The sequence below is a fragment of the Lygodium microphyllum genome, chromosome 9 (genome assembly GCF_053477565.2).
Source record: "Lygodium microphyllum isolate KBCC chromosome 9, Lygodium_microphyllum_v1.1.10, whole genome shotgun sequence".
NCBI classification, from domain to species: Eukaryota; Viridiplantae; Streptophyta; class Polypodiopsida; order Schizaeales; family Lygodiaceae; genus Lygodium; species Lygodium microphyllum.
The window spans coordinates 6,729,967-6,747,108 of NC_141143.1; the positions used below are offsets into that span (position 1 = coordinate 6,729,967).

The window sequence follows — 17,142 nt, forward strand, 5'->3', positions numbered from 1 at the left end:
GCCAGGGAGCAGCAATGTCCGGAAGGACTAGGTCTGTTGACATCATAGAAGAGATTTACCATAACACCAATCCACACACAGGCCACATGCCCATGGATGCCCGATGCCGAATCAAAAATAAAGGCATTGTGAGTACGCCATATGTGCCACAGGGCTGTCCATCTAAGAAAATGGAATAGGCAGGAACAATCTGAAGACAAAGAGGGCATAGACGACATATTTCCCATAATCCATGAATGAATTGGTATGCGGTGCTAGGACACCGAGAACCACACATGGGAAATGAAATTCCAGATCTATTTCGCAACAGGGAAAGAGACAAAGAGGTGAAGCAATGTTTCATCACATGTAGTATAGAAAACACAGCGGCCTGCAAAGATCTTTCGAGCATGGAGCACTTCTCCCGTTGGAAGACCCCCAATGAGCAGCCTCCACATGAATACTTTACCCTTCCAGATCTCTCTCTTTTTCTTTTTCGTGAAGATAATTGAATTAAGTAGTAAATATTTACATGAGACCATCAGGTCAACATTCTCACTGTATCTCTTACATGCTATTACATTAGACCATCAGGTCAGCATTCTCTCTCTCTCAGGGATGTATGACTGATATGGATCAGAGATCATTTGGCCGTTTTCTGGGAGAGGCATGGCACATCAGAGAGCAGAGCACACAGCGGGTCCCAGTCAGAGAGGGGTCCACCCAGACGACTATTACACAGTTCTTTCAGACAGACAGAGTGAGAGCTACTGTACCAGCCTCCAGCCAGACCTTCGGGCTCACACTATAGCAGGCTGAGACCAGCGTACCTGACGCCGCACGAGGATCCCTGGGTTTCGGACCCCACAGCCACACCGACAGGAGATATGGAGGATTCTTGATCTACATCGACAGCAAACTGAGATCCGACGACACTCGACACATTGGATCTCAGATCTCCAGTTTGCTCTTTCTCCATTGCCGATGTACCACATCCTGCATCCAGGAGGGATCACCTGCTATTAGCGACTTCGACGACTGGTACTACATCCCAGGATAGTATATCTCCCTGCATCTGTTACATATACACATCGCACCACTTTATCACAGCCGACAGTTGTCCCCCTATCATAGCCGACATTTGTTCCCCTTTTGTAGCCATTATCTGGAGTACCAGAGCTACATACACATACACATACAGGACACTTATCACACTCACAACACCGTATTTTCAGTTTCCAGTTTTTAGCTTTTCATTCAGCACTTTTATTTTGGATAGCTGGACCTCATCAGTTGTATCACAGTTTGTCTCATAGGCCAGTTTTGGTCTTTAGAAGACGTTAATATAACTTTCTTTCTTTCTTTCTTTCTCTCTCTCTCTCTCTCTCTCTCTCTCTCTCTCTCTCTCTCTCTTTTCGTGAAGATAATTGAATTAAGTAGTAAATATTTACATCAGACCATCAGGTCAAAATTTTCTCTGTATCTCTTACATTCTATTACATCAGACCATCAGATCAGCATACTCTGTCTCTCTCACACTCACTCTATAGAATATATACATGAGGCCTGCAGGCTCTCAGAACAACCAAAACAACCTATCACATGACTCATTCCAATAAATCACGCAGAAGGAACAACTGGAGTAGAGCAAACAATCGCCAGCCAGGGAGCAGCCATATCTGGAAGAACCAGGTCAGCTGACATCATAGAAGAGATCAGCCATAACACCAATCCACGCACACGGGCCACATGTCTATATATGCCCGATGCCGAATCAAAAATAAAGGCATTGTGAATACGCCATATATGCCACAGGGCTGTCCATCTAAGGAAATGAAATAGGCAAGAAAAATTTGAAGGCAAAGAGGGCATAGAGGACATATTTCCTAGAATCCACGAACAAATTGGTAAGTGGTGCTAAGCCACCGAGAACCACACATGGGAAATGAAATTCCAGATCTGTCACGCAATAGGACAGGAAACAAAAAGGTGAAGCAGTGTCTCATCACATGTAGTACAGAAAACACAGACCTGCAGAGATCTTTCGGGCGCAGAGCACTTCTCCCGTTGGAAGTTCCCCAATGAGCAGGCACCACATGAACACTTTACCCTGATATGGAACCTCAGACTTCCAAAGCTTGATAAATCTTTCCCGCCACTTCTTTTTGCTATCCCTGAGATGCCAGAGCTTATTAACCTTACCCGTGACCCATCTCTTAGCTTCTACCATCTGATGATATATTTGATTAGCTGACCTTTTCTCAAAGTCATCAGGTAGCACAAACATCCAGTCATGCCATTGATGCAATGGCTGTAGCACAGGCAAAGGAGAGAACCTTTGAAGATTGTCCTGTATGGACAGCCGAATGTCCCTGTATCCACGAGTCTCTCTTTTTTTTTTTCGTAATGGATGTTATATTTATAAAGTACTAAACGACAAAAGAGTTACAAAAGTCATAGCAAAGACGCAGAGGAAATTGCCATATGACAGGGAAGTAAGTCCTCCCGAGGGAGTAAGTCAGAGTGCCGAATGAGATCTATCTGCCAATGCAAGAGACCTTTAAGCCTAGCAATATGTCCCTAAACATTAGAGGCTGAATCAAAAAGAAAAGCATTCCGAATGGTCCAATTGTGCCAACAGCCCCAGTATCTAATAAAGTGAAACAAGATCTTCATATGCGACTATGCCGATGTGGGGTATTTGGGCCGCGCAAAAACCCAATCAAAAGGGCTTAGCAAGAAACCAACCACTGCTCGCCAAACTGCTGACAAGAGTGGCCAGAAGGACCAAGCCTGTGACTTCCAATACAGAAACTTAGCTGCCAGTTTCTGTGAAATCCACTCTAGTAGTTGCTTTGGCCGAACATCAACACCCAAAGGGTACCCAAGATGCCTGATAATGGAATTATGGGGAACAACCATTCCCTGCCAGTCCAATGACTACAAATCTCACTCCGTGCAACTGAGAATGGCTGATTTCAAAGCATTGATATGAAGACCAGAAGCATGACCAAAGAGAGTCCAAACATCTAATGCTTTGCGAAGATTATCCTTGTTCGCACGCAAAATCATAAAGCTGTCATTAGCCAAGGATTGACTAATGAAGTGCTGTCCAAAAGGAAGAGACAATCCAGCCAACTGAGCAGAAGCTGCCATATGAGATAACATCGAAAGAACCGGATGAGTCGCAAGGGAAAAAAGAGAGGACTCAAAGGGCAGCCCTATCTCACTGAGCGTGCAAGCACAAATGGCTCCGTAACACCACCATTCAGCATGACTCGTGAAGAAGCCGCAGCACTAATGGTGTACATTAAATTTAGACATCCGAGTATCAAAGCCCATAGTAGACATAAGTTGTGCAATGAAAGACCAGTCTAAATAATCAAAAGTCCTTTCCAGGTCCAATTGAATCAATACCACCTCTTGATTAGAGTGCCTTGCATAGTCAATAGCCATTTGCACATTTAAGACATTATGCAGAATGTTTCAGCCCTTAATGAAACCACATTGAAGAGGATGCACAACGGCAGGAAGATGCTTATGGAGCCGATTCGCCATCACTTTGGAAAAGATTTTATACATAGAACCCATTAAAGAAATTGGTTGCCAATGTTTCAACATAGACGGCGAAGGAACTTTTGGAAGCAGTTTGATAAGTCCTTTCCATGAGGAAGGCATGAACCCCGTTTCCCAAACCTGCTGAAACATAGCCGCCAATGGTTTCACCAGTCGGGTAGCAAAAACCTTCAAGAATTCATTGGTGATACCATCCCAACTGGGACTTTTATCCTTGGGCAAGTGTAACAAAACATCCAAAACCTCCGCCTCACGAATATCTGTCTCCAAAGTAGTTTGCATGTCATGTGGAACCTGATTGTGGACCAAATCATAGAAAACTGAGCGGGCATGAGTAATTTGGCCAAAAGGTGAAGGAGTAGAACCAAGAAGGTCTAGAAAATAATTCCTACACATATTCAATAGTCTTAAGGTCAATGACTATTTGACCTTCTGCATCCTGGAGTCTAGTCATATTCTCTCGAGCAGGAGATGCATGGAGAGCTTAAAAGAACTTACGAGTCTGACAAGCACCATCTTGCAAATTCTCAGTCAAATTTTGCAATTTGACCTGCTGATAAGATTTCAACTGAAACTCTTTAATAAGATCAGCCAAATGCATAGCCAATGGCAGCAAAAATACATCATGTGGAGTCTCCACCAGTAGAGAACGAACCAAAGCCAGTAATTCCTCCGCTGCTTGTCGACGCAGCCGACAAAGAGAGGCATGATGAATCCCATACTGCCGAACAACGCGCTGCACATTAGAGAGTAATTGTTCAAAAGAAACATTGCCCTCAGAGGAGAAGTCCAATAAAAAATCTATCAATCAATTGCTGCATATAACCCTAAAAGATTGAATGCTTCAAATAAGACGAGTTGAAACGCAAAGGGAGTCTATCCAGAAATTGCTTAAAAGGTGCAATGGGTTGTACAAGCATCTCAAGCCGTAGAGGAAAATGGTCCAACAAGGCATATTGCTGCAACTCTTTCATTTCCAGCATCTTAGGAAAAAAAGCATCATCCTGCATGATGTACATGCGGTCCAACCGCGACCATGTAGTTGTATACTGCACAGAATGAAAAGTAAACCCTGTAGAAGAAGGGTGTCGCCATGACTAGAGATCTTGCTTAAGTACGGCAAGAGCAAACACATTTCACACACGGCTTTCCGGGGCGTCTATCACCGAATGCTCTGATGTGGACTGTGAAGGATCAACATACATATTAAAATCTCCCATCAAAAAACCCGTCTGCCAAGTGACAAGGAGGCTTGCAAAGTATTCCAAAGATCCCGGCGGGATAAAGGGTCATTTGGAGCATAGAGCCCAAGTAACCATAAGATCTCTCCTTCAAATAAAACTTCAATCACCACAAAACGACCATGTATATCATTTTTAATAAGAACAGGCTGATATTTCTCATGTACAATCATAAGCACACCTAAATAATGCATGGCATATATCCCTGCATAAAACAAGCAAAACCCATGGCAGTCCACAACTTTTCCTGCTTCACCGTGACTCTTGTGCTCAACAGCACACAAGACATCCCACTGATTCTCATGCAATAAACTCCACATGGCATGTTGCCTATTGCCTGAACAAATACCTCCCACATTCCACGTGGCGATCTTCATGTGTATTCAAAAAAGAAAATCAGGAATGAGGCAAAGCTTGCCTCGATTAAACATTTTCTGCTAGAATGTCAAGGACTCTGTCTTGGGGATGGAACGGGGATAACGACGATCCCATGGTGTAATCACGTTACCTCTAGCATCAAAAGCCAACTTAGTAGGTGGGCCCTTCGGACCATTCGTATATACTTTCCTAGTGGGCTGATTGAGAGGAGCAGAAGAAACCATAGCATGAGTAGTGTGTTCTGAAGACAACATGTCTTTCCTGTGGATATAAGTACGTAAGGAATCTTGTGAAGCATTAGGCACAGTATCTGCCATGCCAGCATCAAACCTTTTACCTTTTTTGGCACGTACATCTACCCAATCATTGTCACAGGAATCCAAATCCGAAACATGTTGTTTGCCTTTATCCAACACTTTAGGTGGCTGGGTCGCATCCTGCGACGGAGCACCAAGCACTATATTTTCCATGGGAGGAAAAACATGCTCAGCATCTGAAGTCGGTTGCTTTGCTGGACATTCGGCCATAAAAACCCCAATTTCCACACGAAAAACAATGCCTTGCAAAGCTATCCCATTTCAAACGAAAGTGCAAAGGATGCATGCCAAAGCAATTAAGACGTAGCCAAGCAGGCCTTTTCTGAGCAGTGTCCCATAACATACACAAACGGTTAGGATTCGTGGCCCTTAGGCTCGGGGGAACCAAAACAGTGCCCACAACGGCCATGGTATCCTTTAACAGTGGTCAATAGACAGCCGGACAGTTTTCCACTTCAACCCACACCGGGCATTCATGTTGAAGCAAGCGCTGAAAATCTAGCATTGGGTGCCATGACACAACATGGACCAAACGGCGATCAAAGAACAATGGCAGTTCAGTCAACAAATCGGCACGATGCTTCTCGGATTTCAACAACACCTCATAAAAGCCTCGGGGCCGAACAAAAATCTCTTCAACACACTCCCCTTGTAGTAGACTTTGCAGCCACTGGCAAATATAGGAAAGCAGTGGGATCCTACCAGTGAAGAAGAGTATAACAGCACGTTCATAAAACACTGAGAATGATCGCAAAACATTTTTAAGATCCACAGTGGCTTCCAGAACATCTTCAGTTTTAGAGTCAGAAAACACTTCATGATTATGTTGAACATAATCACTAAGCAGAGTGTTGGCAAACTCCAACAAATGCTCCCAGTAAACATCCTGAGAATCACAGAATCAGAAGCAACCTGAGCATAAGAATGTTCCTGATGATCCATTGTATCTTCCGAAGTATGCTTGGTGCGTTTGCCCGCAGGCTGGAAGTCAGGACCAGGGGGCATCTCCTCTATGCAAGGAACCATATCCTCTGGTTCCTCTGTTTCAGAATCCAGACCAAGGGCTGCCACCGTTTGGTCAATAAAGGCCATGTCCAGACCAGCCATGTTGTATCACCACTTTAACAAGCGTGCTGGGACAGTGCGCGAGCAGGGCAGAAGACAGACGTTCCAGGCTGGCTCCTCTCTCTCGCTCTCTCTCTTTCTCTGTCAATTGCAGAGCAGGGCTTTGCAGGATGGAATGATGCACAGCAGTTCACAAGACAGTTCGAGCAGGCTGTTCACAGATAGCGGAGGGCAGGGCTTGAGAAGGGAAGAAAAGACCCTGCGCTGGTCTGACGAGAGGTCTCAAACAGATCGAATGGCTGTTCACAAATAGACGAGAGCAGGGCTCAAACAGGGCAGAAGAGACCCTGTACTGGTCTGACGAAGGTGTCAGGCAGCGCAGGAGGCAGGTACAAACGACCGCTGGTCAGGGGGAGCACGTCCGCAGGGAACGCACATCCACAGATCCGCCATCGCTTCTCTCCATTCTCTTCTCTCTCTCTCTCTCTCTCTCTCTCTCTCTCTCTCTCTCTCTCTCTCTTTACCCCCCTACCCTACCCCTAGTAAAAGGTAATTGTATTAGTTGCGAAAAAAGTACAAGAGCACATGGTCTCTCTGTCTCTGTCTATCTATCTCTCTCTCTTTGATGAGAGATGATGATGCGTGTTGTATTGGTTATGGTCTCATAGGCCATTCTGGCCTTCTAGAGACATTAATAGATCTTTTCTTCTTTTCTTTCTTTTTCTTGCTTTCTCTCACATGCGGCCTCTTCCTCCTACTAGAGCTACACCAACATAGAGATCACCTGTTATGGTTTTGGTGCACATGCTTGTAGACACACATCTGCATACACTCACGGAATTCTATAGATCCTCAACCACCCCCACTAGCACGGAGCAGCTATTGGAGTGTCCGGTGGTCCCACCACCGAGAGTCGCCTTGGACAGAACCATCAAGGAATGCAGAGCTTGCTGCCACGCCTAATTGGTCCATGTCCTCACAGGAGGTATCACCTATAGATACCAAGGATACTAGAGTCTCATTGAGGAGCCTTAGCTTGTTGGCTTTTCTATGTTAGAAAAGCCCATGAGGGATATCTTGGGATGAGAGTACTCCTAGAGCAGTTCCACATTGTATATAGTCTGGACACCCCCTTGTATTCATCCTCTATGTATTGTCTATTTTTCTATATAGTTAGTTGTAGCATTAGCTGAGAGCTCTTTTGGAACTTAGAAAAAGTTCCTTGATTTTCAGATGTAACGTTTTGGTCTCATAGGCTGGTTTGTAGACATTAATATAACTTTCTTTCTTTCTTCTCTCTCTCTCTCTCTCATTATTTTTTGTGAATAAGTTTGAATTAATGAATTGAAGATCTTACAGAATATTTCTTGCATATTATGCCAATTCACAATTTGGTGCTTTGTTGGTGAGCCTTTGACTGTACATATTTTGATTTGTGTTTGCAGTTATTATATGTAATGCCAGGGGTATATCAATTACTTCCGAACTTTTTAATCCATACAAGAAACTTTTATCAAATAAGTTGACCAATAAATGCATTTCTAAAGCCTCTTGAGGAACAGATTCTGAGTTACATCAGATTAAATTGTCATTTTCCCTCACACATGAAGCACATAAATTGTTATTGATTAATTTGTCCTTTCCTGCAGGGAACCATATATGGCCTTTTATACAGGGATCGGAGGTTCCAAACTTTCCAGTGCATGGTAAAGATATGGCTAGTGATCGAGCAGCACATGTGGCTAAGCTGCTTCGTATTGTTGAGATGCAAGAAAACAAGTATACAAATGAATTGAAGCTAGTTGTAGCTAGTCAAATGGATCGTTCCGCTGTACCAACAGCTCCTGGATCTAGTCATAGTGTAACCTCTGATGCTGTTGCTGACGGTGACTTGACATGCAGAAGTAAAGATGCAGCAAAAGATGCAACAATAGAACCAACTGCTCTGCCAACTGAAGCTGAGCCACAAAGGGTTGAAGAAAATGTTCCTAGCAGAAGGAGCAGTATTGTTACAGCTCGTGATCTGAGTGGAGGGAAAACTATTGAACCGGAGAATGTAACAAATAAGGGAACTAATGACTCAACAAGTCCTTTGCCAACACCAGAAGAGGAGCAAGAGGAAAATGAGGCCCCCAGTGCAGATTTGCTTGAAAAGGGGCCTATTGAAAATTTGCTTTACAATTCATTTGAGCTCACAACACCAAAAAGAAAAAGAACTCAGGTCTATATTATCTTGTATGAGCTCTTAAAATGTAGCAGTTTTTGAATAATATTCAAAAACCAGGTAGAGAGGTTATGTTGCCATTGCCACAATGGTTTGCTTAGTGATGAATTGAAAATGCCTCGGACTTGTCTGGTGTGCTGAAGCTGATCCTGAAACACCCCTTACCTAGCGAGGTTGCTTTTGTGACCGTCACAGTCGTGCCTATAAGAGCTACTTGTATCCTGTCTTTCAATAGGTACACCAGTGGTCTCTCACCAACCATCTAGCATGTGAGAGATAAGGTCTCCAAGGCCAAACTTTGTCTCTAATGTGAAGCGCTACATCCTGATGGAACCTGATTAGTGGGATAGTATTATGCATAGGAACTGTGGGTCTCCATTGGAGTCCTGGGAGGTAGAACAGGGGCCCACTACTATCTCAGGAGTTGTGTTTTCTCCTTGCAACTGTGCACGTTCCTGTGCTGCTGACTTTTCTGCACTCTGCTGGTCTTGAGATGTCTCTTGTGAGGAGGAAAGAGTGGAGGCCCTTGCATGAAACAGTGCTGTTAAACTGGGGCAATACAAGACATTGATGGCATAAGAGGCAGGTGGTGAGAGATGCCTGGAAGGTGGGTGAGGGTGTGGGCTGTTGGGCAGGTGGCTGGGAAAAGGCAGGAGAGGGGTGGGAGATGTCTAGGCAGGAAGGGAGATGAGGGCAGGAACTGTCAGACAGGAGCTAGGGGCTAGACAGTGCTGGAGCAGTTGGCAAAGCAGCATAGTCTACGTATGGGCAAGTGGGAAGGCAGGTACAAGAAGGCAGGGGATTTTGGGCAGGAGTCTGGGGAAGAAAAGGTGAGGTGTAGCTGGGGCAGTGGGTGAAGGCAGACAATGGGCAGGGCAGGAGAGGTGAAGGCAAAGGATGGGTGGGGCTAGCAGACAATTGTTGGGTGGCAGCGGGTTGCAGTGGAAGCTGGCAGCAGTGAACAGCCTATTGAGCTGGAACAGGGTGGTGGATAGGTTAGTGGTGAGCAGGATAAGGGGACTGGCTGGCGACAGACTGAGGTGGCAGGTAGCAGAATTGCATGTGCAATGGACGTCATGTCAGCCTCTCACACATCAATACAGGGTCCTTATGGATAAATGCTTGAACTGTTGCATCCTAGAAGTCATGTTTCGAGAGTTGATCACTTAAAAAATGGACAGGAGACCATATAACCTTAGCATCCATGACATTCATAGCTGCTGGAAGAGGAAATTAAGCAAAAGTGCACACTTTTTTGAAGTCTCTCAAGTCATGGTCGATGTTGAAGTAGAAAATGCTTTATGTTAAAACAAGTTACAATTTCTAATAGAACTCCTGCCCATCGCGTCGCCTGCTACCCCGCCCCAGACTGTTTCCTCACGCCCACCCCTGCCCATCGCCATTGCCATCACCTAAGGCCCCCCTCCCTCGCCTATGCCCCCGCCCGTGCCCCTGCCCGTGCCCCCACCTGTGGCCCGTCGCCCATGCCCCCTGCCCATCACCCCCTGCTTTCGGCCTGGTGGCACCTGCCCTAGCCGTCGCCCCCACCTCCTAGCTCTCGCCCCCACCTCTGGCCCCGCCTGAAGGAATCGATTAGGCACGCAGATCGAGGTAGACAGACCTTACGCTCAATGAGGGAGACAGAGAGAGTGCGAGTCAGCAGAGTAGAGAGTGAACACGTTTTTTCGGTACAATGACGAGTGTACCACTTTAGGTTTTAGATAGATATATGTATGAAAGTACAATGTGCTAAGGGTGTGTTCACACCCGTGCACATATAAAAGGCACGATGGCCCTTTATTCCCAACAACCTCCCACCTAAAGGCAATGTGCCTTAAGAGGAGAAAAGAATGAGCTAAGTCTAAGTATGTACAAAGCTGAAATAAATATATCTATCCAACTCCCATCATCTGTCGGCAATGAGCAAGCCGCTCTGCTGGAAGACCCTTCGTGAGAAGGTCTGCAGGATTATCATCTGTATGCACTTTGACAAGCTCAATGCTCTTGTTGTCAAGTATATCTCTAATGAAGTGATACTTCACCTGTATGTGCTTTGTCTTTGCATGAAAGACAGGATTCCGTGCTAGCATGATAGCACTATGACTATCACAATGGAGAACAGGTAACTCTGTGATGCGAAGCACTCCCACGAGACGTGAAAGCCATAAATCCTCCTTGCATGCCTCAGTGGCAGCTACGTACTCTGCCTTTGTAGTAGACAATGCAACACACTTTTGTAGCCTGGAGATCCAAGAGACCGCTCCTCCTGTGAAAGTAAACACATACCCAGAAGTGGACTTCCTACAGTCCGCATGACCAGCATAGTCTGCATCCGTAAAGCCAACAACAGATGCTTTCTGCTTTCCAAAGCAGATGCAAAACTCCTTTGTGCCTTTGAGGTATCTCATAATACCTTTCACGGCATCCCAATGCTTCTTGCCAGGGGTTGCCATGTATCTGCTAACCACTTCCACTGCAAAAGCAATGTCAGGACTTGTAGCAACCATAGCATACATCAAACTGCCAACAGCTGAAGCATATGGTATCTTGGCCATTTCAGCCTTTTCATCATCAGATGTAGGGCTGTCCTCTGCACTGAGTTTCACATATGGAGGCAATGGAATCCCAATTGTTTTCCCCCCCCTCCATATTAAAGCGCTGCAAAACTTTGGAGATATACTCTTGCTGAGATAGATAGAGTAAGCCTTTAGATCTATCTCGGAGTATTCGTATGCTAAGAATATGATTTGCATCACCCAAATCCTTCATGTCAAAGCTGCCATGAAGACTTTGCTTCAATGAATCCAAGGCATGAGTATCCTTGCCAGCAATCAGCATGTCATCAACATACAAAACCAAGATAATCAGGCTGCCATCTGCTACCTTCTTGGTGTACAAGCAGTGAACCACTTGACTTCTATGAAAGCCTTGGGACTGCATGAATGTATCAAACTTATGATACCTTTCTCTTGGTGCTTGTTTTAGCCCATACAAACTCCTTTTGAGTTTACATACCATTTGTTCTTTCCCTTGTTCAACAAATCCTTCTGGCTACTGCATATATATGTCTTCATGCAGGTCACCATGTAAAAACACAGTCTTTACATCCATCTGTATGAGCTTCATATCCTCAACTGCAACCAAGCCCAAAATGGTTCTCAATGTAGTCATCTTGACTACAGGAGAGAAAATCTCATCAAAGTCAATTTCATGCTCCTGCTTGTACCCCCTTGCAACCAATCTTGCTTTGTACTTTGGTGAGGAACCAGAAGTGACCTTCATTTTGTAAACCCATTTACATGGAAGGGTTTTCTGCCTTTAGGCAAGTGCACCAAGTCCCAAGTGCCATTTTTGTCAAGAGATTCCATTTCTAACAGCATGGATTTATACCATTTCTTGCTGTCCTGTCTGTCCATTGCTTCCTTGAAGCAAGACGGTTTACCACAGTCTGTCAACATGGCATACTCAGCCACATTAATTGCACCAGGAACAAATGTCAGGTTGTCTAGTAGCCCTAGAGGATCTCCTAACCCAATGGTCATTGTTTGCTGGCTGTTCTTGCAAATTTCCATTTTCAGCATGCTGTCTTGGCATTTCAGCCTGCAAATCAGCATTAACAGCTTGTTGTCCTAGCTGTTCCTGCGGCTGATCATTTCCAGCATCATTTTCTACATTTACATGTTCATTTACAGCAGGTATTTGTTGCTGTACAGTGGGCTCATTTTGCTATCCAAAAGGTATTTCTTCCCGGATTTACAACCCTACGGACCTCCTTAGTCTTTTCGGGTTGTTTGTGCATGCGATCTTCTCGGAAGATAACGTCATTGCTGCGTACTATTTTCCTTTTCTCGGGATCCCAAAATTTATACCCCATTTCACCCTCGTCACTATATCCTAGGAAAATGCATTTACAGGACTTTGGCTCAAGTTTGCTGCCTTTTTTTTTACGAATGTGCACAAAAGCCTTGCAACCAAACACTTTCAGATGAGCATATGAAGGTGGTTTGCCCAACCACGCTTCTTGGGGAACCTCCCCCCCCCCAAAGATTTGTTTGGTGACCGATTAATCAAGTGAACGGCTGTCATAACAGCCTGTGCCCAAAAACCATGGGGTAATGCAGTATGAGACAGCATCGTACGGACCTTATCCTGTATGGTCCGATTCATACGCTCTACAACTCCATTTTGGGGTGGATTATGAGGGGCAGTGAGCTCCCTCTTATCCCTTTGCTATCACAAAATGCTTGAAAGGCTTTGGACACATATTCCTCGACATTGTCAGAGCGAAGACACTTAAGTGTCTTATCTGTCGGATTTTCAGCCAATGCCAAGAATTTTTTAAACTTGTCAAGCACTTCATCCTTGCTACGAATAGGGTAAACCCATACTTTCCGTGTAGCATCATCGACAAAGGTGACAAAATATTTCTTTCCCTCTAAAGATAATCTTGGCATTCGACATACATCCGAATGTACTAACTCTAGAGGAGAAGATTTCAAAGAAAGAGACTTTTTGTGAGAAGTCTGTGCATGTTTGTTATAAATACAATGATCACAGTGCTCAAAATCATCATAATGAAGACAAGGTAAGTAACCCAAACGAGAAAGTACTTTCATTCCTATTTGACTCATGTGTCCCAACCGGCCATGCCACAAAGAAATACTTGGCTGCTCGGTCACGGCAACAACATGGTCACGCACACTAGATACATGAAGTGGATACAACGTATCACTCTTGCAACCCCAAAAGAAGACCAAGCCTTATAGATGAAGGCATCGATGGAGGGTCAACACAACACCACGATAGATATCCAAAGCATTGCTACGTGCTCAAGGATATTACGCAGGTAACTGATGGATTTGGGTGCCAAAACCCCTTGCTAAGCCTTCCTTGTCGACTGAAGGCCAAATCGTATCAAGAGCTGCCAATATCTGCAATCTCACATGCATAGTTGTCCCCAAGATGGACAACACCATGTCAACCCCCTATATATGCGGAAAACCACTCACGATGAGGGGTGACATAAAAGGAAGCACCTGAATCAAGAATCCAGGTATGCATGTCATCATTTGTATTTGCAAGTAGAGCATGTGCACCAAAATGTGAAGAGACAAAGAGTACATCACTCCCACTGTCACTGTCATGAGTGACTACATTCACCTCTTCAATTTTTACCTTGCTTTTCTTAGGCTGACTGTCCTTTTTCTCTTCCTTGCAATCATCTGTCTTCTTGCCTTTTCCTTTCTCTTTCTTCCATTTGTAGCAGTGACGTTTAAAGTGACCCCTTCTTGCCACAATGATGGCATTCAATATCTTTGCCACGTGATTTACTGCGTCCCTTGCCATCATATTTGCCCTTTTGCTGTGATCTGCCCCTAGTATGCAAAGCACTGGAAGACTTACTGGATGCATTGTTCTGCCAATTCATCTCTTCCATAAGTAGAGCACCCTCGACATTAGCATACAAAAGGATTACATTAGAATTTCTCATAGCAGTCCTGAATGTATCCCAACTCTCTGGTAGAGTGCAAAGCAAGAAAGTAGCCTTAAATTCCTCATCAATCATGAAATTCAAGGCAACCAGCTAGCTGAAAATGGAGTCAAACTCACTCAAGTGAGTAGACATTGCTGTACCTTCTTTCATACACAAATCCATAAGCTTTTTCAGCCAATACACTTTACTTGCAGCGCTCTTCTGTGCGTATAGTTTTTCCAGTCTAGTCCATATAGCATATGCAGAATCCAAACCTTCAATGTTCAAGAGCAAGGCATCAGAAATCGATAGCTCTATGGTTGAGCGTGCAAGCTCATTCAACTCATCCTAATCGTCCTGATCCATGTCCACAGGCTTTGCCCCTTTAGTTTTGATCGGCTTTGCCTGCTTCTTTTGTAACAGGATATTGTAGCACTGTTTTTGCCACATTGCAAAATTGCGTGCGCCTTCAAGCTTCTTTATATGCCTCAAATTACTGCTGTCATTGCTGCCAGCCATGGTTTTCAGCTCAAAGGTGACCAAAAAACTAGTAAATGCAGGCCCAAATTGTCACCCAAGTGACCAAGGTACAAACAAGTACCAATCAGCAATAAATGAGCACACAGAAGTACAGATTTCAGATCTGTAATTCAGTTTTCAGAAGTACAAAACCAAGTGCTACAACATTATCCAACTGATTACAGTTGTTCCAAAGGGCATGTGCATCACATTACATGAGAAATCCCAAAATTTCAACTGCAATTTCTGCTGTACGTGTATCCACGGGCATAAAATTTGACACGAACAGTCCAAAGCCCCAAAATTTTGTGCTCACAAGCACCAAACACACATCTGTATTTTCTCTGTCATGCATAGGACTGTCCAATTTTGCCAAAATAAAACAATTTCAGCAAAACCCCCAAATTTCACCAAGTGTTGATGTCCAAATTGCGCGGAATTCAATTCTGCATGTACATAAAATGACCAAATGGTGCACAAATTTTGCCCAAATCGCAAAAGCCCCAAATTGCACGGGATCCAATGTGCCTCAATGTCGAGAAATTGGGTTAATTTTAGCCCAATTTGTGCATGTATATGAAAAGCCCCAAATGACGGGGACAAAATGTCACAAATTCCTACAATTTCTAAGACAAATTTGCTTGTCGTGCATCAAATTTTCCAAATCCGGGAAACGCCCCAAATTTTCGGGCTAAATATTGAGAAATTTAACTCAGGTGAGTAAAATTTCAACAATTTTGGCGAAATCCCCAATTCAAATGCGCACAATTGTCTGCAATTTTGATGCAAATGCCTCAATTTTTCACGAACAGTGCTCACTCTAGCGAAGCCCCAACTTCTAGGCCAAAATTGCACAAATTTGATGTTTTGTGTTCTTTTTCGCGAACCTTGGTTAGAGGAAGGAGTTTGAGAAAAAGATTTTTTTGAAAAAAGATGTTTCGAATGATGGGTCTATTGACCCGTCACACTTGTCTCACGTCCTCCCCGTCATGCGCTCGTCAGACATATCCTTGCCCGCTGGCGTCGCGCGCTCCGTCACGCCTGTCCTTGCCTACTTTACTGGTCCCATCACGCTCGCCTGATGACGAGTGGTCTCACTGCCACCTCAAGGCAGTGCATCTACCATTCCACCACACTGCGATACTGCAGACCTGCTCGACTGGTTGTCGCTCGTCACTCCACGCTGGGGGCCACACGACTATAGTTCCCACCACTCCACACTCGGGGCCAAGTGCACACTCTCCACGGCCTGTCCGCTTTCTGTAGATTGCGACTACCTCAGCCTGATTGATGATTGTGCTTAGCATACTCAGCACCTTATGCTCTGATACAAGTTTGAAGGAATCGATTAGGCACAAAGATCGAGGTAGATAGACCTTATGCTCAGTGAGGGAGACAGAGAGAGTGTGAGTGAGCAGAGTAGAGAGTGAACACGTTTTTTCGGTACAATGACGAGTGTACCACTTTAGGTTTTAGATAGATATATTCCCAGTACGGCCCATCTGTGGCCCTTTATTCCCAACACCCCCTCCCCCCCCCCTCCAGTTGCTCCCTCACCCTCTGCAGCAACTCCCCCCTCCGGTAGCACAGCAGCGTGATAGGTAGGTTCTCAGCAGGGACTCGCAATGGAAACCTCTGGTCAGACGCCGACGCACTCTGCGAGTGTCCCCTAGTCAAACACCTTGCTCATCATCCTCCCTGAGGAACAACTATTAGCCGTCCGTGCCATGGAGCTAGAGTTGAAAGAAACAACGATCTTTGGTTAGGTTGTTGGACACTCCCCATCTAGGGCTTAGCTGTGGGATTGGCTCCACTCCACGCTGCGTATTGACACAGCACAGATCGTGGAGGCAGTCCTCATGGGCCAAGGGATCTTCATGGTTCGACTCACCTTTACGGATGCAGCTCGTAAGTTAGTAGAGAGTGGACCCTATGCCTCCACGAAGGGGGTCATTTACACGGTTCCCTGGTATAGCGGCTTCACATTGGAGACATTTGTGCTCCATAACAGATTTCTCAGACATTCAGTCACCTTACTTTTCCCCGCACTGGGGGTACTCTACCGCCAGTTAATGGACTTTGAACGGCTCTTTGGCATAGTTTTCCTTGCCTTCTTTGCGGATGCAGTGAGAGCTACAAGAGTCCCAAAGGTACGAGTGGCCGTGAAAGACACAAAGAGTATACCAAACTTCCTGGAGATTGAGGCAGGAGGTCACTCCTTTAGGTAGCAGGTCATTGTGACTAGGCAACCAGGGAAATGCCTGCACTGCCACGACTTTGGGCATCAGATAGCAGATTGCACGTGTTTCAGAGCGAAGGGAGCTCCGGCAACAGGTCCACAGGTGGACGCTGATGGCTTCATACGGGTTG

At 45.0% G+C, this 17,142-nt stretch overlaps 1 protein-coding gene across 14 annotated transcripts in view; it reads left to right on the forward strand.

The window, feature by feature from the left end:
* The window catches only part of LOC148030783 (uncharacterized), a 385,751-nt gene that overhangs the window by 172,659 nt on the left and 195,950 nt on the right, over positions 1-17,142 (forward strand). For all 14 annotated transcript variants that reach the window (XM_087684297.1, XM_087684298.1, XM_087684294.1 and 11 more), the window contains exon 17: positions 8,206-8,777. In XM_087684297.1, coding sequence (XP_087540423.1) covers positions 8,206-8,777 — 572 coding nt within the window. The remainder of the gene's footprint in view (positions 1-8,205; positions 8,778-17,142) is intronic.